At 53.2% G+C, this 24297-nt stretch overlaps 1 protein-coding gene across 1 annotated transcript; it reads right to left on the bottom strand.

Annotated features, from left to right (window-relative positions):
• LOC119695529 lies at window positions 1-18375 on the bottom strand (the record flags this gene model as incomplete). Its single annotated transcript, XM_038124235.1, has 13 exons — window positions 18026-18375; window positions 8225-8419; window positions 6728-6940; window positions 6042-6284; window positions 4958-5200; window positions 3228-3470; window positions 2368-2658; window positions 1888-1985; window positions 1208-1403; window positions 963-1074; window positions 608-842; window positions 335-374; window positions 1-59 (listed from the first exon to the last, which is right to left on the bottom strand). Coding segments are annotated over exons 1-13 (2229 nt in total), but the record flags the coding sequence as incomplete, so codon positions are not given.
• Window positions 18376-24297: the final 5922 nt, after the last annotated feature.

Genomic DNA, 24297 nt, shown 5'->3' with positions numbered 1-24297 from the left:
GTCTACAAACAGCACAACCACTCCAGTCACAATCCAATGCCACTGGCCCACAGTCTGGCCTGCAACACAGAGGCAGGGGTGAGTGCCATAGCCCAGTTTCCTGCTGGCAATGGCCCCAGGAATGGCAAAGGCTATGTGCAAGTGTGTACGCCTGTGTCCTGGCTGCGGTTTCTTCTGGGAGAGAGGATCACCCCATGTGTGGGGATCTGGCTCTGTTCCACGTGAGACCCAAAAGCTCTTGTGCTGGGCCAGCTCACATCCAGGGAAGCTGCCAGGCTGGCAAAAGGGAACAGCAGGAGAGAGGCTTGGGCACCATGAGCAAGGAGACACTTACCGACAGAGAAGCTGTAGCAGACACAGGTGAACTTCTCTGCCTGTTGGAGGAGACAGGAGGGAGAGCTCAGGCCACTCCTGCGGCGCTAGCCGGGCTGGAGGCACAGGTCCCCAGCCAGGGCCAGCGAGCGACTCAGCTGCGGCCCAGGAGCCCAGGGACAGCGCGGTGCCGAGGCACGGGCCAGGAGCGCGGCCTCCCAGGCGGCGCAGAGGCAGCGAGGGGCCCAGGCCCGGGCGGCAGCCGGGCAGCGAGCAGGAGCCCCGCGATGGGTACCTGCGGGCCGAGGCGGACGAGGCGCAGAAGGGCCGTGTAGTCCCGGCCCGGGCTGAGCGCAGCGTTGTGCCGGCCCTGCCCGCGGCTGCCGTCGCCCAGCACGAAGTCCGTGGGGGCGGTGAGGTTGAGAACAGCGGCCAGGTACACGCTGCCATTGGAGAGGCGCGGCTGCCCCGAGCAGATGCTCTCGACCAGCGAGGCGTCGCGCGTCGTGGCCACGATCAGCTGGTGCTCCCTGCGGGGCCCAGAGGCGCTGGGACGGGGCGCGGGCGCCGGGGCGAGGGAGGCGTCTGCGGGCCAGCGCCGGCGCGGGGAGAGCCACGGCGGGGCTGCAGAGGCGCGGGGCTGCGCTCACCTGGCGGCCTCAGAGCCGCGGGCGATGGGGCGCAGGGGGAGCACGGCCGTCCCTTGCGATGGGGCCACGTCGCGGGCGCTGCGGCAGCCGATGCCCTGCGGCCGCGGGGTGTCTGCAGGGGAGCAGCCGGGGAACGAGCGTCGGCAGGCCCGGGCGGGCAGCACGGACGGCCCCGGGCAGCGCAGGCTGCCGAGCGGGGCTCGTCTGCGCCCGGGCTCCTGGCGCGGCCCCCCAGCAAAGCTCACCGGAGCTGCTGTTGCTGTGAAACTCCCTGAGCAGCGCGGCTCCGGCTCCGGCAGCCGTCAGTCCCTGGATCATCACCGCGTAGCTGCTGCCGGGGCCGTGCTCCGGCAGCCGGTGCTCGGTGACGGAGCCATTGAGCCGCAGCCGCTCGCTCTCCAGCACGCTGCTGTCCCCGGCGTGCCTGGCTGTGATGCTCAGCTGCGGACAGGAGACGCAGCTGGGACGCAGCGGCTCCCGCCTGCCCGCTGGCAAGGTGCCCGCAGCTGCCGGCGTCCCTGCCAGCCTGCCCTTCCCGTGCCTGCCCCCTGTGCCTGGGCAAGGCTCCGGACAGGAACGGGCGGGAGCCTCAGCCCCATGCGGGGAGCTCACAACAGAGAAGAGGAGGGGAGGAATCTGGAGCCGACACCGAGGATGTGTGAGCAGCACCCTCTGTGAGCAAAGGCCTGAGCCTCTGAGAGGGGAAGAGGGAGGCTGCTCGTTTGAAGGGCTGCAGAGAGATGCACTGAGCCCGGGGACAGGCCTTGCAATATCACAGGCACTGTGGTGACGTGCTCCGTAAGAGGAGCCCTGAGCTTCTCAATCCTCCTGTATTTCTTCACGGCTGTCCCTTGCCCACACCTCCCAGTGTGCCTGCAGAGAGCTGCAGGCCGGGAGGTGAGGGTCTGCCCCGGTGCCTCGGTACCTGGTATCCGATGATCTCCCCGTTGCAGGAGGGCAGCGCGCTCCACCTGAGAGAGCCCCTGTCGGCATCCAGCCACAGCTGCTGCGGTTGGTCCGGCACTGCAAGCACAGACAGTGGGGTCACACGCAGGGCCATGGGCAGGGGCTGAGGCCACAGGAGGCTGCAGCAGCTCCTGGCCAAGGGACAGGCCGCAAAGGGACTCCCTGCAAAGGGTTTGTCCCCTGCAAAGGCTGCGTGTGCTGCAGCAGTGGGAAGCACGGCAGTGTGGTGTGCAGTGGGACAATGAGAACGGGCTGTGCCCTGCTCAGGGCTCTCCCAGCCCCTTCCCCAGAGCTCCACAGGACCCAAGCAGCTCTGATCCCAGGCACATCCCTGCACAGAGCAAATGATCAGGCTGAGCTGACAGGTGAGGGGAACATCTATCCACCCTGTGACACAGCTCTGCACTGCTCCTTGTCTCTGATATTTCTGTGCACGTACCTGTTTCCCGTGTCATGAACAACCATGAGAACAGGGTTGTGTTGGGGGGCAAGTCAATGGTGACAATGTATTCAGTGAAGGGCTGCAGAGGGGAGCAGGTGAAAGTTCCCTCCTGGCCATGTAACATCTGCTCTCCGTTCACCTCCTCAGCCTCACAGGGAGGGGAGGAAGGTGCTGCCAGCCGGCACATGGCCCTCATGCCGTGGCAGGCATCAGGGAACCTGCAGGTCCATTTCAGCTGGATGCTGGTGCTGGAAATCTCAAGGGTCTTATGGTCAACCTGGAGCACTTCTGTGAAGGAAAGATTGCCAGAAGGTCAATTTATTCCCTTCCCACCCCAGTCATGCAGGGATTCTGCAGTCAGACAACCTTGCTCATCAGCCAGCATGGTAGGAGGGAAAGGGAGAGTGAAGGTGGTCACTGCAGCCCTCTCAAAGAGGAGCAGGAGGAGTCTGGGGTCATGGTGCACTGGGAAACCGAATGTCAACCATTGGGTGAATTTCTCCAGTGACACAACTGCCCCTGTTCAGTCAAACATCAGGACATCTTGGGGAGGACAGAGGGCTGCCGGGAGGGTGTGTCTGCAGCTGGGCTGCACTACAGCTCAGAGGGAGCAGCACAGGGATGCTGCCTCCCTCAAACCCTCTGAGCTGTGTGGCTGCAGCCATCCTTTGGTGCCAGGGGAGAGCACAACAGGAGCCATTTCCTCCTGGCCTGGAAGCAGGAGCTGCTTCCACAGCTTCCATCCTCACAGTGCTGGGCCCAAGAAAAAACCCTGGCCTTCCCCTGCTGCCCCCCTCAGAGATGTTCTCAGGATCTCCCCCCGCAGAGGATTATCCTGCTCCAAGTCCCTCCCTTACCAATGCATTCCACACTGGACACAATGGGGACCCAGGCACCTTTGGAGTCTCTTCCAAGCCAAAATTCTTTGTACACAGGTGTCCCATAAACATCATACTGGAACTGAGTCTGACACTGGACTTCAGTGAAGGGTGGCTGGAAACCCTCAGGGCAGCTCAGCATCACTTTCTCATTCTTCTTATAGTTCTCCTGGTCTGGTGCCAGCTGGAGTCTGGAGTCCCTCGAGGGCCTTTTGCACCCTTCTATCAGAGGTGAAAGTGGGTGTTATTTGGGCTGGAGATGATGAGATGATGAAGTGGGTCTGGGTGAGTGGTAGGAGAGAAATCCCAGGAACCCCTCCAGGCAATGAAGGGAGAGGGAAGGTGACACATCCATCTGCTGGGATGTGACCTGAGGACAAGCCTTGTTGGGAAGGGCCTTTCCCAATGCCTGGAAATTGTGAAGGATCACTCACCCATGAACCTGCCCCATTCACACTTGTGTCCATGGGCACCATATTCCCTCCTCCAAAGCCCAGAGCAGGGACATTCCCAGGACACTCACCCCTGCACCAGGGGACTCCCTCCAGCCTCTCATGCAGGCCTGTCACCCAGCCCAGCTCAGGTGGCACTTGCTGGGCCATGGCACCAGCACTCCTGCTGGCATGCAGAGCCCTTCAGCCACGGCTCATCCCTGCCACAGGGATCAGCCAGGCCCTTGTTACACTCTGTATCTCCCTGTTCTCCCTCACTCGGTGCCTTGGCTGCTCTCCTCCTGCCCCACACCGCTGGGCAGGGGGACAGGGGCTGAGCAGTGCCTTGTGCATTCACATCTCCTGTTTTACCTGCCCCTGCCCCTTGTTCCTGACACAACCCTTCCTTCTTCTCATCACCTCCTCACCAAATTCACCATGCTCCAGGCTCAGTAGGCCGTAGCTGAGCAGCTGGTCCCAGCAGTTTGTCCAATGCTACAGGGGGAGTCTTTGTGGCAGTGATTCCTACAGAGAAGGATGCTGGCTTCTGGAAGGAGCCCTTGCCTGTTCAAGCCTCTGCAAGAGGGTTTGTGAGGCCTGAAGGGGTTTAAAATACAATCTGCCTTCTGCCAAAGGGGCACACAAGGGATCTCACAAGGTGCAGACCAACTTTGCCACAAAGGGAAATGCTGTGACAAGCCCCTTGTGCAGAGGCTTTGCTCTCAAACATCCCTGATGGCAGAAGACCAGAGATGCCCAGCTGAGCACCACAGCCAGCAGCTTTGTCCCTGTGCCACCCCAGCCCGGTTGGATGGAAAGGGAGAGTGAAGGTGGTCACTGCAGCCCTCTCAAAGGGGAGCAGGAGGAGTTTGGGGTCATGGTGCACTAAGAAACCGAATGTCAGCCATTGGGTGAATTTCTCCAGTGACACAACCGCCCCTGTTCAGTCAAACACCAGGACATCTTGGGGAGGACAGAGGGCAGCCAGGAGGGTGTGTCTGCAGCTGGGCTGCACCACAGCTCAGAGGGAGCAGCACAGGGATGCTGCCTCCCTCAAACCCTCTGAGCTGTGTGGCTGCAGCCATCCTTTGGTGCCAGGGGAGAGCACAACTGGAGCCATTTCCTCCTGGCCTGGAAGCAGGAGCTGCATCCACAGCTTCCATCCTCACAGTGCTGGGCCCAAGAAAAAACCCTGGCCTTCCCCTGCTGCCCCCCCTCAGAGATGTTCTCAGGATCTCATCCCACAGAGGATTATCCTGCTCCAAGTCCCTCCCTTACCAATGCATTCCACATGGGACTGAATGGGGACCCAGGCACCCTTGGAGTCTCTTCCAAGCCAAAATTCTTTGTACACACGTGTCCCATAAACATCATACTGGAACTGAGTCTGACACTGGACTTCAGTGAAGGGTGGCTGGAAACCCTCAGGGCAGCTCAGCATCACTTTCTCATTCTTCTTATAGTTCTCCAGGTCTGGTGCCAGCTGGAGTCTGGAGTCCCACAGGGGCCTTTGGCACATTTCTGTCAGAGGTGAAAGTTTTTTAGGTGGAGGTGATGAAATGGGTCTGGGTGAGTGGTGGGAGAGAAATCCCAGGAACCCCTCCAGGCAATGAAGGGAGAGGGAAGGTGACACATCCATCTGCTGGGATGTGACCTGAGGACAAGCCTTGTTGGGAAGGGCCTTTCCTTGTGCTTTTAAAATGTGAAGGATCACTCATCCATGAACCTGCCCCTATCCACCCACTTCTCTCTGTGAACACTCCTATCTACCTCCCACAGCCCCAAGCAAGGAGATTCCCATCCTATCTCTCCCTGTGCATCTCTCCTGAGCACTGCCATGTACTGCCATGCCCCACTGAGCACAGCTGTGTCTCTGCCAGGGACAGCTCTGCATCTCCATCTCCTGATGGATGGCATTGCTCCTCCCCCAGGTGCATCCAATACAGCCTCCTGTCCCAGTGCCAAGGGCTGAGCATCCTCAGGGCTCCCTTCATTCCCCTCTGCTCCAACCCCTGCAGGATCAGGAGATGTCCCCCAGGTCCCTTATCCATGGGCCAGCAGGGGAACAAGCAAACCTGTGCATTCCAGGGTGGCCCCTGGAGGCACACAAAGCTCCTGTAACTTCCATGGGCACCTGGGGGGCAGCCTTGGATCCTGCCCCTGGCCTGGGCACCCGGCTGGGAGCCCCAGACTTGTCCTGCTCAGGCAGCACTGCAGGGGATTTCAGCTTGCCCAGCTGGTTCTGCCTGGTCTGTTGTCTCCTGGCTGCGCTGTCCTCTCCAGCAGTTTGCACAGGCAACACAGCCCCAGGCAGGGGGAGGGCAGAGGGGAGACCCAGGAGAGCTGCTGCAGCCTCACTTACCCATACACAGGACAGCCTCCTCAATGCGCGTCCAGGCACCTGCGCTGCTCCTGCCCCACCAGGCATCCACATAGACTGGCTTTCCAGAACTCACTCCCTGAATTCCCTTTGTACATTTGACCTCAGGGAAGGAGGGCTCAAGGCCTTCGGGGCAGGTCAGTGTCAGTTCTCTATTCTGTGGGTATTCAGATTTGTCCTCCAAAAACTGAAGTCTTGCATCCCACTGAGGTTTTGGGCATTTTGCTGTCAGGGAGAAAGTGTGAGAGTCTTTCTCAGCAAGGAAATGCTCAGGCAGAAGAGGGACCAAGGCTTTTCCATGATGAGCTGTGGTTAATGACAGCATTCAACACCATGAGGAAACCCAAGGACCCTCAAGAGCAGAAAAAGAGCATGTGCCTGGGCAAGGAGGTGATACAGGACACTGGGAGAGAGGTGAAAATTGAGGATCAGGATCCCCTCTGACTTCCCTGTGACATACAACTCAGGAATAGACTGGCAGATGCAGGGATGGAGAAAACCTGTCCCACGCTGAAGGCTTCTAACCCTCTCCACCTTGGAGACTGCTCCCAACTGGGACCTGACTCTGAGCTGTGCCCAAGGTGTCTCACAGACACAGCAGGATGTCCAGGTCCCCTCCACAGTGCAGAGTGCACATGGCAGGGGAGACCTACTGCTTCCCAACTTACCCGTGGTGCAGATCAGCTTCTGTGCCAGCCTCTGCCATTTTCCCGAAATGTCCAACACCTCCCAAACACCCTTCCAGTTTGCACATCTGATCATAGCAAGGGGAGGAGCGTCGTTCACAAAGCAGCTCAGTGACACCTCTTCAGTGACCCAGTAAAATCTCTGGTCTGGGTTAAACTGGAGCTGTGAGTCCCACTGGGGCTGTGGGCATCTCTCTGCACAGAGGAGAGGATAAGGAGCTCATGTAAGCAGGTTGGGAAGTGGTCTGCTGGGATATCGCTTGCTCTGATTTGGACAGGGCCCATCTCCTTTGGTCACCACATTCAACTGGTGATCCCTCTCTTGCAGTCGAGAACAGAGTTCTTGATGGCAGCAGACCACCCCAAGAGCAGTGCCATCCATGCCTACTAGAGTCTTGCAGGCTTCCCAACTCAGGCTCCATTTGGAAAAGGCTGGGCAGGGACTGAATTCCTTCCCAGGCTTCACACAGAGTTCCATCTGCTCCCACCACCTTGGCCATACACCCAGCCATTGTTGGAAGGCTCAATGTGGCCCCCAGTGCAGGGAGCCTTGTTCCTGCCTTTGAACCCCTCCCAGGAGCACAGACCCCCAGCAGGTGCCTACAGCAAGGTGCTGAGACAAAAAGAGCCTTGTCAGTGCCAGGCCATGGGGGAAAGCCAGGGCATCCAGGCCTGCCATTCCTGCACTGGCATCTGCATGAGCAGGTGTCCTAGGGTGACGTTATGATGCTTGTATCCCCATTTGTGTGTTCTGTTTATGCTGGATATTATGTTCTGTGCCTTCAAGACTGGCTCTGAAGAGTGAATATTTTGTTTTGGGTTTTGTTATCAGCCCGCTCCCCCACGGCTGGCGGGACACAGAGACAGGGAGTACATAGTGCGGCTTTTGCTTTTTGCTGTGCTTTTTGCTTTGCTCTTGCTCTGGCTTCTGCTTGCTCCTGCTTCGCTCTTGCTTTTGCTTTTGCTTCTGCTCATTAGCTAGTTTAGCTAAGCAGTCCAATTTTTTTCTCTGGACTTTTTTTTTTCTTTTTCCCTTTTTTTTTTCTTTTTTTTCCTTCCCTTTTTGGAACTACTTGAACCTGCTCTGGACTGGGACCTGGAAACACCGAGAGCTTGCACCTCGTGGATTGTAGCAGCCATCTCCAGCACCAGAGGGACTGACAACAGAGCAACCACCCCCCAAGAGAGACTTTCTGAATTTGTCATCCTTTTCAGAGTGGTGAAGGAGTGTTATCATCTGGTATTGTTCATTCTGTGTGCTGGGGGTGCTGTGCCTGTTAAATAAACAGGTTCCTTCCACTTCTCTCCGAGGAATCCTTCCCGAACCGGTTGGAGGGAGGGGCTGTGTGGGTTTGCTTTCTGGAGGGGCCTCCTTTTGCAGGTTTTCTCCCAAATTTGCCCTAAACTAGGACAGCAGGTCACAGAGGGTCTGCCACCAGCTCAGGACCCTGGGTCAGGGTGGTGCAGGGCTGTGCTTACCCTTGCAGGTGGCAGTCTCATTCCACAGGATCTCGTCCCCTCTGGAAATGCATTGAATCTCTGTGACAGATGGGACAAACTTCCCAGGAATCTTCCCAGCACAGCTGAGCTGCACCACTTCGTCCAAGGCATAGTCGCTCTTCCTCGGAGTAAACCACAGTTTGGAGTCCCAGTTGGAGGGGAGTTTACATTTTCCTGTGTGCAAAGGCCAGAAGGCAGAGCCTGAGGGTCACCGGGCTCCAGCAGCATCCATGAGGATGAGGGAGCTGCATCTGGAGGGGTGCCAATCCCTCTCTCTTCAGAGGGGTGGCAGAGATGGCACCTCCCAGGATGAGCCCCATCCCCCAGATGCTTGATCCCTCCCCACACCCTGAGGGGCAGTGCAGGAGGGTTATCCACAGGGTTATCCTGCCCACCTGCTGCTGTGGAGACACCCCAGCCAGGGGGGTCCAGCAGCCTGGGGGATGCTGCTCTCTCCCACAAATGCAGGGGCTGTGGGAGTGCACCAGACTCTGCTGGCACCACTCATTGGCATTCCTGTCATTCTGCTGGACAGGATCTGTTAAACAGTTGTTTGCAGCAAAATCCCATTCAAGTTGCCACTTTGCTTTTGGTCTGGATGTTACACTTGTTATTTCCTCTGCTCTGTCCCTCTCACAATTATCTGCTGGCTCCTAGGAGCAGCTCCCTCCTGTTCCATATCCCTGCCATCCTCACCCAAGTGACACCGCCTCATCTGAGTGGGCAGAATGGACTTAAAATCACGTAGGTATTTCACCAGCTGCACATTTGGTTCTGTTTTGCAACTTGTAGATTGGGCAGTTGATTGAAGTAAATCTCCATATTCGTTTTCAATAAATTCTAGACAGGAGTGCTGCTGCCTCTCTGCATGGATCTGCATTTGGGTCTCTACCCTCTGACCAGACCCCACTTTTCACATAACAATTGTAACTCTCTGTGAGTGTTCCTCTACCATATCAATTTAGCTGTAGCTACCCAATCTTTGTCCAGTGTTAGCAGGGCACAGTCAGGCAGGCACAGAGAGTTTGCAGTGCTTCCTACAACACCCAAGTGGCTTCAGGACTCCCCAGGAAAGCAGGAGAGCTCTGCAGACCTCATGCAGTAGCGGACCTCAACAGCTGCACCTCCCCAGACAGAATGAAACCCCTGACAAATAAGTGGGGAAAAAATATCCCCAGACTGGCAAACTGAGCATCAAGTAATCTAGTCAGGTGAGAGCTACTCATGAAAGCATTTCCCGTGTTTTAATTTGCATTTCAGGGCCCTGAATTGTGCCTCTAGGAAGATTCTTCACTGATGGGTATTCTTTGATCCTAGAGGTGCCACAGAACTGTGAAGAAAGTTGCTTGAAAAGAGCCATATGAGGCTTGGCCTGAAGCAAGAAGCAGTTTGAGGGCATGGAAACTCTGCAGTGGAGGCAGCCTTAGGAGCTGAAGGGGCTGTGACTGCTCACGAGCATGGCTGGTCTCTCCCACATGGCCCCACTCTTGACTTCAGTGCGAGGGGGCCTCACCATTTTTCCTTTTTAACTGTTCCACGCCTCCTGGTAGCTGTGACAGCTCTCACAGTATTCAAAACTATTAAATAAGGGAGACAAGATCTACCTTCCAGGGATGACGGACATTGGAGTAGACATCACCATCATCGTCCGCTCTGAGTGGCCCCTGGACTGGAAATTGGTACATGTGAATAGAGTGCTCTCTGGGATTGGTGGTGCTGCCACCACCATGAAGAGCAATACAACCATCCTAATTGAGGGACCTGAGGGTGGGATGGCTGTGATAGAACCGGTCATGGTATAGGCTCCCATTATCATATGGGGCAGGGACCTATTATCTCAATGGGGGGCAAGGCTAGAGGCCCCTTCAACACCACAGGATTTCTAGTTGCGGCCACTGTGGAGCGCACCACTCCACCACTCACCTGGACGACCAGCAAACTGGTGTGGGTGGACTAGTGGCCCCTCCCAGCTGAAAAGCTGAAAGTGTTCGAGACCCTCATGCAGGAGCAGTTGTGCAAGGGCCACATCGTACCAACCAACAGCCTTGGAGCACCCCTTTGCCCTTGTTATCAAAAACCTCGGCAAGGACAGGTAGCTCCTGCACAACCTCAGAAAGATCAATGAGGTCACTGAAGATATGGGTCCCCTGCAGCCCAGCCTGCCCTCACCCTCAGTGCTCCCCAGGCATTGGAGGTTGGCAGTCATTAAAGACTGTTTTTTAACATCCCACTCCACCCTAGAGGTGCCCCGCAGTTTGCCTTCTCAGCCCCTCCCTTGAACAGGCAAGCCCCCTGAAAAGATGCCACTAGAGGATACTCCCCCAAGGCATGAACTCTCCGTCTTTGTGCCAGTGGTTTGTCACCCACATTGTCTCACCTGTCAGAACAAAGTTTCCAGATGCCATTGTCCTCCACTACATGGACAACATTCTGATTTGTACCCAGACGGACACATATTTAGATATTATGCTCAAAAAGACCCTCCATGCCATCGAGGAGGCAGGATTTGAAATTGCAATGGAAAAGATTCAGTGCACCTGCCCGTAGACCTACGTTGGACTCCAAATTGGCGAGCGGGCCATCGTACCCCAGCAGCTCACCATCAAAGATGACCCAAAGACCCTGAGGGATTTTCACCAGCTCTGCAGGAGCATCAGCTGGGTCCATCCACTGGTGGGGATCATGACCTTGAGGTGAGAGGACCTTGAGATGCTTTTCAACCTTCTGTGAAGCTGCGAGGACCTCAACTCATGGCGCACCGTCACTCCGGAGGCCAAGGTAGCAATCCAAAAGGTATTGAGCAACGAGATCCAAAGCATTGACCATGAGACAGGCCCACCGTGCAGACCCTAGCTGCCTTTTTGTTTTGAAGTTTTGGGTGAGTCACCCAAATTCCATGGATTAATTTTCAATGGAACCCCACTTTGAAGAACTAACTTCTAATTATAGAGTGGGTGCTCCAATCCCACCAACCAATTAAAACCATTACAACACCCCAAGACCTGCTGGCTTGGCTCATCACAAAGGCCAGGCCATGCCTCTAGACCCTGGCGGGGGAAGATTTCACATGCATATACCTACTGTTGACAGTAAAAGATCTGGATACTTTGTTCCAGACGAATGAGAACCTCCAGTTCACTCTTGACAGCTACCCAGGTCAAATTTCATCTCATTTCCCAAAACACAAACTTTTTAATTCGACCATTAATCTGGTTTCAAAATCATTAAAAAAGTAGAACTCCTCTGAAGGCACTAACTGATGGCTCAGATGGATCCCACAAGTCAGTTACGAGTTGAAAGAACCCAGACACTTAGGAGTAGGAGTCTGGTGTCCGAATTGTTCAGGGATCCCCACAGTCTACAGAATTAGTAGCCGTTGTCAGGGCCTTTGAGAAGTTCAAGCAGCCTCTAAATCTGGTCACAGATTCAGCCTGTGTTGATGGGGTAGCTGAGAGAGCTGAACATTTTTTGTTAAAGGAGGTCTCCAATCCAAATTTACACAACTTGCTCTCAAAGCTAGTTTATCTACTCTCCCACCGAGAGCCACCATACCGTATTATGCATGTGAGATCACACACCGACCTCCCAGGTCTGGTTGCCAAGGGTAATCAGAGGGCTGATGCTCTGGCCATGGCTGTACAAACTACTTTCCTTGATATATTCAACCAAGCGAAGCTGAGCCATCAATTTTTTCATCAGAATGTTCCAGCCCTTATTCAAATGTTTAAAGTTTCACAAGATCAAGCCAGGGCAATGGATGGCTTGTGCCCCAATTGCCAAGATTTTAACCTGCTTTCTATGGGAGCCAGAGTTAACCCCAACAGCCTTGAAAGTCTGCAGTTGAGGCAGACTGATGTCACCCACTGTGCTCCCTTTGGGAGACTCAAGTACATTCTTGTGTCCATCGACACATTCCCTGGGGCTGTGTTCACCTCGGCTCATGCAGGAGAGAAGCTAAAAGATGTCATCAAACACTTCCTCCTTGCATTTTCCACCTTGGTCAGGAAAATAAAAACTGACAATGGCCCTGCTTCCGCCTCCCTCAAATTCCAACAGTTTTTGCCCAGTGAGGGGTGAAGCACACCACCATCAAGCAGGTCCTTGATCAGCAGCATGTGGGAGGTTGAAACCCTATCAAGCATTGAATGATTGAGGCTCTTTATGTTATCAATTTTCTTAAGAATTCATTTGCAGAGCCAAATCCCCCCCACTGTCAGGCACTTCTCATATAATACCAGAGCTCAGCTCATAGAGAAGCCACCTGTGCTAATCAAGGACCCCAAAACCAAACGAATAATAGGCCCTTTCCCATTAATAACTAGGGGGAGAGGGTGTGCCTGTGTGTCCACAGGATCAGGCCCAAAGTGGATCACCCAGCTGTTTTACGTTGGAAATGGGTGTGTGTATTGTATTCCTGTCAGTAAAGTAGTTGTCGTCTGTTAATTGGGCAGTTTTCTTTATCTCTTCCACAACCAATCCTCCCTCCGGGGAGATATCTTCTGTTAATGGGCCATTGAGTGTCACTGCATGACTGATAAAATTACATCATCCCCTTGGGAGAAGCTCTGCCCAGAGGGAGGAGCCAAACATTCCTAACTGGATATAATCAGACATTTGGAAGACCACAGGCAGCATTTTCCACTGAATTCCCAGAGGAGACCAGGCTCATCTACACCACCACTGGATCTTCAGAGGAAGACTACACCCTTTCTACAGGATCACTGCTTCAACAGAACCACATCTGTCCCTTCAGGAAGACTGTAGCGACCATTTAATTGGATTGCTACCAACACTCTGACCAACAGGGTGTCAGGTCATATTCTGACTCTGTCAGTGTTGTTTTTTATTGCATTGTTTATTTTATTTTTAAAATTTTCTTCCCTAATAAAGAACTGTTATTCCTGATCCCATATCTTTGCCTGAGAGCCCGTTAATTTCAAAATTATAATAATTTGGAAGGAGAGGGTTTACATTTTCCACTTCAGGAGAGGCTCCCGCCTTCCTCAGCAGCCACCTGTCTTTTCAAACCAAGACACTGGCAAAAACATCAAGCCATATCTAGAGTCACCAGTCACAGCACCCAGAAGAACTCCAGAAGACCCAGAAAAAGAAGATACAGACCAGACACATACAGCCTGGAGAAGGAGAAAGAGAAGAAAGAAAAGAACCAGATGCTCCACAGACCCGACTTCTGATATCAGCTCTGCCTCACCTGAACTACTGGATTTTCCATATGGGATAAGTTATATCCCATCTTAAGATCTTGTTACTTTTTAACTTTCTTTTCTTTCATGATACTTCTATTTTATGCAATCTTCTAATTTGCTGCACTAGTTTCACTTCCCTCACATCCCTCTAACATAAAAACAGAAAAAAGGGTGGAGTGTTGTGGGAAGAAGACAATAGAAGTTACAAAGTTACGTATTTCCCTAGTTACCAGTTTCCTTTTCAAACTCACAGGAAGAACTCATCTTTCCTAGGACGTGACCATGAGTTACCAACTACTCACCACCACATTCTGGATGTTCCTCACCCTACCACCAGTGACCACATGGATCGTCCCACAGTTGGCCCAAAACATCTGGGTCACGCTGGCAACGACCCTCCAAAAAGACAGTTTGTGTCTGTCCATGGACAACGTGGAAAATCCACTGACAACATGCCTAAGCAGCCATAGATTTTCTACTGCTGGCACATGGACACGGCTGCCAAGACTTCGCCAGGATGTGCTATTTTAACTTATCCTCACATTCAAGGTTGATCCAAGCGAGCATCCACAGGCTGAAAGAGCTCATAGAAAATGTCAAGACTGAGAAAAGCACTGATGGACTTACTGAACTCTTTGAAAGATGGGGACTCACAGGATGGGTTTCATCCTTTGTCAAGGAATTGTTTTGGGTTTTAATTATGATTGTTGTGCTAGTTAGGTTCCTCTGTTTTATTAAGTGTCTGCAGAGGTCCATGGGAGAAGCCTTTTTGATTAAACAAGAAGGGGGAGTTGTGGAGGCCTGTGAGCCCTTTGGGAAAAGGCTAGCGGCAATGCCCTGGAGGCATCCCCTGTAGTTAGGGGGAGACAGAAGGTTTCCCCCACAGTGCTCTGCAGCACTATGCTAATTTACCGCAGTTCTGTATTCCCCATTGGCCTGTTGGCCGTCCCTACCCCTTTTAGCCCTACATGATCTTTTTCTGGAATATTCCCCACTCCCTGTTTCCCCACTGGTTAATGTAACCCTGCCTGTCCACCCTGGCACTCCCTATTGGCTCCTGCCCTTTGTACCACCCCTATGTTCTCAGTTGATTTGTCCTGATGCTTTGCTCCACCTCCTCTTTTGCATATTTAAACCCTGGACCCTGCACTGTCCGTTGTCTTCTGTCCCTGGACTCCTTCAGTGCCAGACCTTAATAAACCCTTGCTGGAACCCCATATAGAAGATCCTCCCGTGTCTCACCTGCCTGCTAGCTGTGGTGTACTTGAGTGCTTGAGAGTGTGAATGTCATGTGCCTGCCCAAACCTTGTCCATCTGAGGACACTTGTGGGGAAGGTAGCGGCACTGACCACCTCACCTCACTGCTACACACACATGTGCCAGCAGTGTGTCTGCCCTTCGGACACAAAGACTACACAGGAGAGCACTCCTGCAGGCAAACCATCTTGCTTCCTCCTTGCTTCTTCTCAGCCCACAGGGCCTCTTGCAAGCACCAGGGCAATTCCTGTCCTCTGTGACTCATCCTTTGCTTCCCAAGCTCTCTCAGCTGTGTTTGATGCCATGTGCTTGCTGAAAGAAGCTAAGAAAAGCAACCACTGTTTCCACAGAGAAAACCACTGTTTTTCCAGTTGCATTGGAGAGTTGCACTGTAAGCCTCTGAGAACAAAACATGGGTCTTACAGCATCTCTCTGAATTTGGGAATGGAGGTGGTCATTTGGCCCCACTTTTTAAATTCCTCCCGGGCTCCCCTGTGCCCTTTGACCTGCCAGATGTGCTCCTGTTGTGCTCAGGGGCAGCCAGAGGCTGATACAGCACCCAGATCCAAGCTGGGCATGGACCATGCTGAGCAGAGCCCAAGGGCTGGCTGGGAGAGATCAGAAAAGGCAGGCAGAGCCCACAGCTCATTCCCATACTCCAAGAATCCAGTGACTGGAGAATACCACTACAGCGGAATACGACAGCTAGAGGAAGGAGGCTGAGTCAAGTGAAATTTCAGCAAGGAAAATATAGACTTGATGTGACCAAATAGGCACCTTCTGTAACGTGCAATGTGTGCTCACTGTGAAATGGGAAATACTGAATGCCTGAGACAGGAGTGGTAACTAAAGGGTGGTCTATTTGCCTCCAAAGGCAGATATTTACTGTTTTGGGTTTTTTTCCTAGTTGATGCTATTAAATGAATCCTCTCCTCTCTGGTATTGTTTATTATCCATGAATATAGAAAGCCTTTTTTGGAAATGTCTGGACTGTCTGTCCCTGCTGCAAGGAGTTATGAGCCTGGCAGGCTAAACAAAGGCCCAGCATGGGCCAGAAGGGGAAAGGAGAAACAGCTCTGCTGATAATTCAGGTCAGGCTGCTGGGTTCAGCCCTTTGCTTAACAGCAGAAGGTGTCCTTTCTTACACTATATTATCTCACACACAAAGAGGAAAGGACAAGGTGAAATCTAAGAAGCAGTAGGCGAAGTTCAACCCTTCTGGCAGGGCAGCTCAGCAGCTGAGAGAGGTGACAGCAAAGTGCACTGCAGTCTTGCTGTGTTTGATGCCATGTGCTTGCTGAGAGGAGCTAAGAAAAGCAGCCACTCTTTCCACCAGTGGAGAGTTGTATTGCAAGGCACTGCAAACACAAACACGGGTCTTAGAGCATCTCTGTACTCCTCACTACAAACCAAAGCTGCTGAGCGGGTCTTTAAGAGTGATGGAGCTCTGGGGATGTTCTGCTTGGGAGTCATGGCAGGGAAAGGAGTGGCAAAGTAAGTGACTGAACAAGGCATTGTGAGAAGAGCTGGGAAATGGTGGCACTTTAACCTGTACTGATCCACCAGATGCTAAAGGACATCTGACACGTGTCTAAGGAAAGGAGGCAAAATTTGTGTTTCCTCTATCAACCAGCCACACTTGCAAACCACATCCCGTGCCTGTTGCTGCACTGCTGTTCCCTGCAGTGTTCTCTGTGACACTATGCACAACGGGTTGTAACCTGTATCTGCCAGGGGTGTGGGAGGTGCTCAGGGATCCCTCCCTATTGTTCCCTCTCTCTGTCCAACAGCTTTACCCTGCCCCACTGCCACTGTCAGTGCATTCCTGCCTAGCACAGATGGGAGAGACCCTCCTGCGTCACTCGAGCCATCTTCCTTGCCCTGTGCCTCTGCAGGAGAAGGATCCTGATCCATCAGGTTGGAGCTCAGCAGAGGTGCCAGGATGGGATGAGCCCACATGCTGAGGATGCAGGCGGGGCAGCTCACACTGCTGGGTGTGGTCACCACATGTTTTTGTCTTGGTTCCTCTTTTCACAAGCACCAAGGTGCAAACTCAGCAATATCATCTGTGTCACGGGCAGTGCCAGACTCCTCTGGGCATGGCTGGGTGACTGAGATCTGCAAAGGGTGACAAGAGTCTGCAGGCCTACAGGACCCTGCAGCATCGCACTGTACACGACACAGACAGATCCTGGTCTTAGTGTGCACCTTGAAAACAAACAGGAAAGCCATGGTTGCACATGCTGGCCTGGGAGAACAGCTGCAGCAGGGATCTGGGCAATGGGAAGACACTCTGGGCAGGAGAATATCCTCTGTTGCAGTTTTAGCCCTTGTTTTTTGCGTGACCGTGTGCTGTGCTTACACTCTCTGCAACCACACACATTTTCCCAGGAAACAGGCTCCCATGACACCTCTCACATAGTACAGAGCCTGGTGTCACTTCACATCAGCATTAAAGTTTCTGATGCCATTCCCTGTACTCTGTCACAGCCACTAGATCAGCTGCTTTCTCTAGCCTGCATCCACCCAGATACAACCCCACCGTGGACCGGGATGACAGGATTAGATGCTAGTTTAATGATTTTTATCACCTAGCTCCAAGTTTAATGATTTTTATCACCTAGCTCCAAGAAAATGAGTTTAGACAAATACTCCAAGACAGATACAGGACAATGCAAGGTCACAGTTCCTGTACCCACAGCTCAATTGCCAGACAGTGCAGCCTCCTGGGAGGACAGACAACATGTGAGCCTGCACATTCCCACTGACTCTGCCGGCATCAAAGTGTGCAGCCAGGGAAGGAGGAGCCCAGCAGAACCCTGGGGGTGCCCTGATCCTTCCAGCACCAAGGGAGGGCATTCAAGAGCAATCCCAGGATATGATAAGTCCTGTCCCCAGACTCTCCTAGACACCCAGGGGCTCAGCTCATGGCTCTCCATGTCTTGGTCGGGCACCAGCACCCATCTCCTCTGTGGTGAGGACATGGTACCCTGGCACTGTGCCAGGACAGATGGACACCTTGTATTTCCAGCTCCATGGAGGAACACTACAGACTCTGCAGAGGCTCTCCCAGCACCCCAAGCTTTCCTGTCCTCCATCCCTAAACAAATCTCTGCCTAACCATAGCCCAGCTGGTGGACTTGTGCCCCAGTGTGGACGTCAGACTTCCCAGATAGAGCTGCTGTATCCTGCACGCCATAAAGTTGCACAGAGGCTCTGCAAAAGGAGCACAGTAAAACCTTCTCTTGGGGACAGAGGAGGGAGCACTGCTTACCTCTTCCCTGGGGTTTTCCATAATGGTTGGGATAGGGCTTACCACGATTTTGTGCTGCCAGCACAGGTGTGAGGAGCAGGAGAAACATCCATTGCAGGGCCATGTTTGCCTCTGCTCCCAGGGCAGGCTTGAGGTCTCAGCTACCCCGGCTGCCTCACTGCACACTCATCTGATTGTGAGTGGTGCGAGCACGGAAAGGAAACGGGCACGCAGAGAAATCACATATGGTGCAAGAAGCTTCCTCATTGGAGAGGGAAACTCCGCAAGTGTTAGCACTGCCTTCTTTTTCTTTCAGCTCCATGACCCTTTTGCAATCTTGCTGTCTCTAATTTCTTGTCTAAAACCACAGTTTTTAGGCCTTCTGTCAGGACCAGCTATTAACGACAGCTGGGTTTCCTCCTCTCCCAGCACAGATTTCAGAAGGACTTGTGAGGTGTTTTGGTTTGTGACTGGGCTTTAGCAGGAAGATGTGCCTTCCATACTCAGATATTCAAGCAGAGACTACACCAGGACAATCCTCATCATTTTACTGCCACGATAATGATTGTGATAAAAGGGACTTCTGAAGGGCACAGATGGTCTTACTTACCTGGTAGTGTGTGCCATGAATGGGAAAGCCACAGTTTTGGCAGGAGTGGTTGCTGCTCAGGGCTGGCCTGAGACCACATGTTTTGGTGAAAGGGGACAAGAGACCTGGAGGCCTCAAGCTCAACTGCTGTGGCACATTGTGTTTTCAAATCTTGGTGGGAGTAGGAATGATCATGAAGGAGTTGGAGGCCAGCACAGGCAGCGGGGCAGAAAAGGGACTGCTGGTAAGGCTGTCTGTGCAGTTGGAGACTGATGGCACTGGCCATATCAGCAGACCCAACCATCAGAGGAGGTCCAGGGCAGGAGCAGATGAATTTGTGTTTCTTCAGCCACCTTGCTGGATGTGCCTGGCCTGCATCTCAACTGAAACACAGAACCAAGAGAAAAACAAGCCTTCAAGTCTTCTCTGAGGCTTCACAGCCAGGCTGCATTCCACTGTGATGGTTCTCCTCTGTTGTGCTCCTCAGCAAGGACTGGTGCTTGCACACCTGGGGTCAGGCTCTGCTTTCTGCTGATTTGCACACTCTGCAACACCTTTATTCAGCAGCGCTAAGCAGGCCAGTTCAGGGTGGCCCTCTCCAAATATATTCCTCCCAGCCATGCCCAAAAACTAACCCTAAGCCAATTATGGTAGAATTCTTGTTTTCTTCTTTTTCTGCCAATATAGGAGCTGCCTGGGGGCAGATACTCCTGCAGTCTTTTACCTCTCAGGGAAAGAGCAGGAGACTGCCCAGCCACATTCCCTCCAAGGCTCAGAAAACCAGTCTCCCTTGTCTATGTTTCACCTCTTCCTGCAACAAAGCTGGCAGGGCCAGGAGTCCCCATGTCCATGAGCCTGCCTTTCTATTTCCTTTGCTCAAATATGAAGCTCAACCATAGGGAGTTCACTGTACTCAAACATATTTGCCCTGGAAAAGGTGTACTGGGGCTGCAAGTGCACAGACAGGACCCTGGCATGGCAGCAGGGCACAGCCTGGGATGTACTTGGGAGGTAGGTGTGCTCTGTCTCAGGTATCTGGCAGGTTTGGGGAGTGGAGGGAAGCAACTGCTGCTCTGCCTTCAGCAACAGCAGCAACTCAGAGGTGTCACCTCTCCTTGCCCCTTTGTGTGTCTGGGCCTTTCAAGAAAAAAATTAAAGAGCTGTGAAAGCAAACGGTGTCAGTAGGAATAGGTTGGAAGGTCTTTGCAAAAGGAGTAGGAGAATTCCATAACTTAAAAAAGTCTAAAAAAATCACATCCCTGGTCCCACTCTGCAACATTCCCAATAGAACAATGGCTCTCAGCTCCTATGTTACCAGTATCTGGCATCTCTGAAAATCCTTCATGGCCCCACATGAAACCTCAAAAGCCATGGACGAGGCAAGTTGTCAGGAAACTTTCTAATTCTTCACACTTGCCCTTGCTCCACATCACAAAAATTCAGCCTTGAGTTTAACCCAGGCTCTGGCAGGGAGGATGGAGGGGTATTGCAAATCAGTTCTGCTTTCTCCAGAGGGTCCAACGTCTTCTGGTCCCACCAGGCAAACTGAAAGCCACACAGACAGCTGCATCCAGCAGGTCTGGCTCAGCAGGAAGCATGGGCAGGCTGGATCTCAGTAGGTGTAGGCAAGGAGCTGTGTCCTGCTGCAGTGCCAGGGTCTAGGCATGCTGCAATGCCAGGATCTGGGCATGCTGCCAGGAGTGTGCCCAATTTCAGTACAAACCTTGCTGGGCTCTGGCACTGGAGCCATTTTTGCAGCAATCGTGTCACCCCAGGGGCGTCACTCTGCTGTGAAGACATGCTCTCCTGTCTACCCTACAGACACTGTAGCAGATCTGGAGTTCTTGAAGTGTTTGCATAAAGGGCTGCTGGCTGCTTCTACAGGCTGTTCTTTGATCACTCTTTTGTTTGCCCTATCAAGAATTTATGTCTTATCTCTCTGATACTATTTTTGTCCTCTAGACATGACTTCTTTTTGAAGGAGCCTCTCTGTTTTGAATAACCTCTGGCCCTGGTTGTTATTCCTGCTGCTTCATCTCTACTTTTTGATACCAGGAGCTCTGAAAGGCTGCCTTAACTCTTTGCAGGATTGCTGGACACTGTGACTGTGCTGCTTTATCTGTTTCCTCATTTCCACATATTTCCCCTTTTTGATGCAGATTAAGATATGCCTGGACTTCTCAGTCTTTGGTAATTATGCAATGTCATGACAACAAAGCATGGTGTGGCTGTCACCAGCAGGCAGCCCTTTCCTGGGAACATGTTTGGCCCATATTTCCTGCAGAGAGCTCAGTTTCCCATCTTCCTCCCAGTCTTGTGGTGCATGTGGAAAGCCACACACTGACATCTTGCTTGCCCCTGCCTGGTGTTGCAAACCAGTCATAAGAGGGCTTGAAGACCAACAGCAGTAGCACTATACCCTGCTCATTTCTTTCATTTGGGATTTCTGTTCCCAGAGGTGTATCCATGGTGCAAAGAGGTCTGCATCTCTCCTCTGAAGCAGTGGCCCCATCACTGGGGCCATGCCTTGGAGAATCACAGAATCACAGAATGAGCTGAGCTGGAAAGGACCCACATGGATTATTGGGTCCAAATTATTTCTGTGCATAGGACTTCTGCAGGAGTCACACCATATGCCTGAGGGCACTGTCCAAACTTCTTGAGCTCTGTCAGGCTTGGCGGTGTGTCCACATCTCTGGGGAACCTGTTCCAGTGCCCAACCACCCTCTGGGTGAAGAACCTTTTCCTAATACCCAGCCTAAATCTCTCCTGACACCACTGCAGGCCGTTCCCTCAGGTCCTGTCACTGGGCACTGCAGAGAAGAAGCTGGTGTCTGAAAGGTCTCGGCCTGCAGCTGGAAGTCAGTGCTTGCACCCATACATGATCCTCCCCTGCATGACGCTCTCCAGGAGCGGCATCTGGCTTGCCAGCCCTCCCCTGACATGGAACACACACAGCTGCTGGCACCAGACTGGCCCTTGTCCCACGAGCGTCCCAGCCAGGGAAAAGGGCCCTGGGCCGTGAAGGCCGTTCGTGGGCAATGCCGCCACTGCAGTTCACTCAGAGGGGGCCTTGTGGGCTTCTGTGAACAGCTGGAGGCACTGAGGCAGAGAGGGAGTCAGAGAAGGGCTCAGGGGGGAAGTCAGTGTGTCAGGAGCCAATTTCAGTGCCGAGCCCCAGGATGGGGCCACAAAAGCAGCACTGTCCTTCCTCCAGCTGGACAGGGCCTCAGCCCTCCTGGCCTGCTGCCGCAAGTCTGGTTGCACTGACCAGGGACCTGGGAAGTGGCTCCTGGGACTTCGGGCTGGGACAGAGGCAGTGCAGGGAGCTGGCCCGTCCACAGGCCAGGCTGCAGCTGGGCTGACCCAAAAGCTGGATGTTCAGCTGTTTACAGCTCACACACAGCTCTCAGGGATTAATATGAGCTTGTACTTGGTGTTATGACCCCAAACTAGTGGCCACAAATATGACAAAGTCACCTGCATGCCCATCCCCAGCCTGGCAGCCCCTGCCCATCATGGTGCAGCTGCTGAATGGAAACTTGTGGGATTTCAAATGTTCAAGGATGGGGCCGGACTGGATGGGCCTTGGAGCAACTTGTTCTGGTGAGTGGCATCCCTGCCGACAGTAGAAGGGGTGGAAGTAGATGATCTTTAATGTCTCTTCAAACCCAAACCATTCTTTGATTCTGTTATTTGTGTATGTGTGTGTCACTGCCCTCTGCACACTTACAGTCTGAGTATGGGATCTGGCTGCCAGGAAGGACATGGGAAGGAAGGGCATTCCCTTCTATCTTCCAGTATGTATCCGGCCATTGCATCGGACACAAGCATTCCAGAGTTCCTTCAGCACTGACACCCAGGGTCCATGGTCAGCGCCTTTGACCTGAGGATGAGCCAGGCCCTGATGACCTGGGCAGAAAAGGTCCAAGAAGACCTGTCAGGAACCCCTAGCACTTGACACCAGCAGGTCCCCCCCTGTCAGCTGGCACATATCCCTCAGATTGTCTTGCCTATCTAGACTCCTATCTGGACTCTCTAAGTCTGCTCCAGCCCTGCTGTCACCCCACGACTTTATTCCGGCCAGCACTGGGTCCCACAGTCATGTGGGTCATCTCCCCCAGCTTCTGTACCATGCAGAGCAGATTCCTGTTCCATGAAACTGTGCTCCTTTTTGCTTCCCACATGAGGAACCTCTGCTCCCAGGGTTCACCCACAGAGCCCAGCCCTTTGCTAAGACCTGCTTTGATATCTGAAAGGAGGCCAGGAGCAACTTTGCTGAGCAGCAGTTCAGTGATACCTGCAAGGAGAAGAGGACACTGCTGCTGCTCAGGTGTCATGAGACTGACAGGACTGACTGCATCTTGGTGCTGCACCAGAGCTGCCCCTGGCCTGGCTCTGCACCTCAAGACATATGAGGGGCCTGGACCAGCCGTAAGCCCAGAAAGCAGGAGCCCCCATGATGAGTATCTATGGACACCCAGTGTCTCTTCTTCCTGCTTAGCATGACCCCAACAGAATTCATAGGCCCATGTCCCCATGAGGATCCTACAGTTGACCTTCCAGGACCAGGCCACCAGCAGGGCCACCCAGTCACAGCTCCAGTACTGACCCATACTGTCCTAATGTCCCATACACATTGCTGTGTAGTTTTAGCCTTGCAGGATTCATGGGCTTTGCGCCTTGTGGCCAGTTCCTTGTTGCCATTGGCTATCTGATTGCCACCAACCTGGATCTGCTTGACTTCAGCCAGATGACCCCAAAGAAGACTTCAGCAGCTGCAGGTTCCACAGCAGCAATCCCAAATCCACCCCGTGACACTGTAACACCACCCTCTGTGCCTCCTCTGCATCCAAGGCTACCCCAGCAGCAAGTACCCAGGGAGCGGCTCAGTGTCAGTACCCACAATGCAGGCAGCTGGAAATCTCCTTTCCTGCCCCAGGGCTGACTCAGCACCCTGGGGGAGCTGTTTGCCAGCACATTGTCTCCTTCCTCCTTTGGGCCAGCCAGTGCACACAGGGAGAGCAGCCTGGCTCTATGGAACTTGTAAACAGCCCTGGCCATTGCCCCCTCCGAGAGCTTAATCAAAGCAGCTCATGTACTGGCCCTGTGCAGCTCCCAGCCAGAAGAGGGGTTTATGCTGCTTCAGTTGTGGATTTTTTTCAGCAGTTTTTGTGCACTGTACATCATTTGTCCACATGGATGTAACAAACTCCAGAATGGTGTTCTTGCAGCGAAGCCTGGAGTCACAAGCAGAATTCTTCCCTTCTCCTTTTGAGCTGCTGAGGGGTAAAGAGAAGTGGCTCCTGGGGTTCATAGTGGACTTGAAGGCCCAATGTTTGTTTTGAGTCTAAGTTTAGAATCTCTGGAGTCCTTCCTTGTGAGTGACCCACAGCCACTGAAACTCATGGCCAGGTTGTCCCAGACTATGGGTCCCAGCCCACAACCCCTCCTTTACCTTCCCATGACCCAGGAGAAGCAGATTCCTGTCTGAAGCCACTTGGGTGGCTGCAAGCAATGCAAACAGTGCTGCCTCTCCAAGACATCATCTGTAGTGCCCACTCCCCCCACCCCTCAGGTCTGAACTGGCAGGTCTGACTGCTGGGGGCAACCTATGTCCTCCTGAAGGTCTGGTGTAGGCTGTTGTGAATGCAGGAGGAAGCCTGCAGTACAGTGTCCCGGCACAGGGAACCCCACAGACCCTTCACAGGCATGTACTGAAATGATAAGTCTTGGTAGCAGGGAG

The sequence above is a fragment of the Motacilla alba genome, chromosome Z, assembly GCF_015832195.1.
Source record: "Motacilla alba alba isolate MOTALB_02 chromosome Z, Motacilla_alba_V1.0_pri, whole genome shotgun sequence".
Lineage (NCBI taxonomy): Eukaryota > Metazoa > Chordata > Aves > Passeriformes > Motacillidae > Motacilla > Motacilla alba.
Note: the sequence above shows the minus strand (reverse complement) of the source record. Positions and strands in the feature narration are given on the sequence as shown.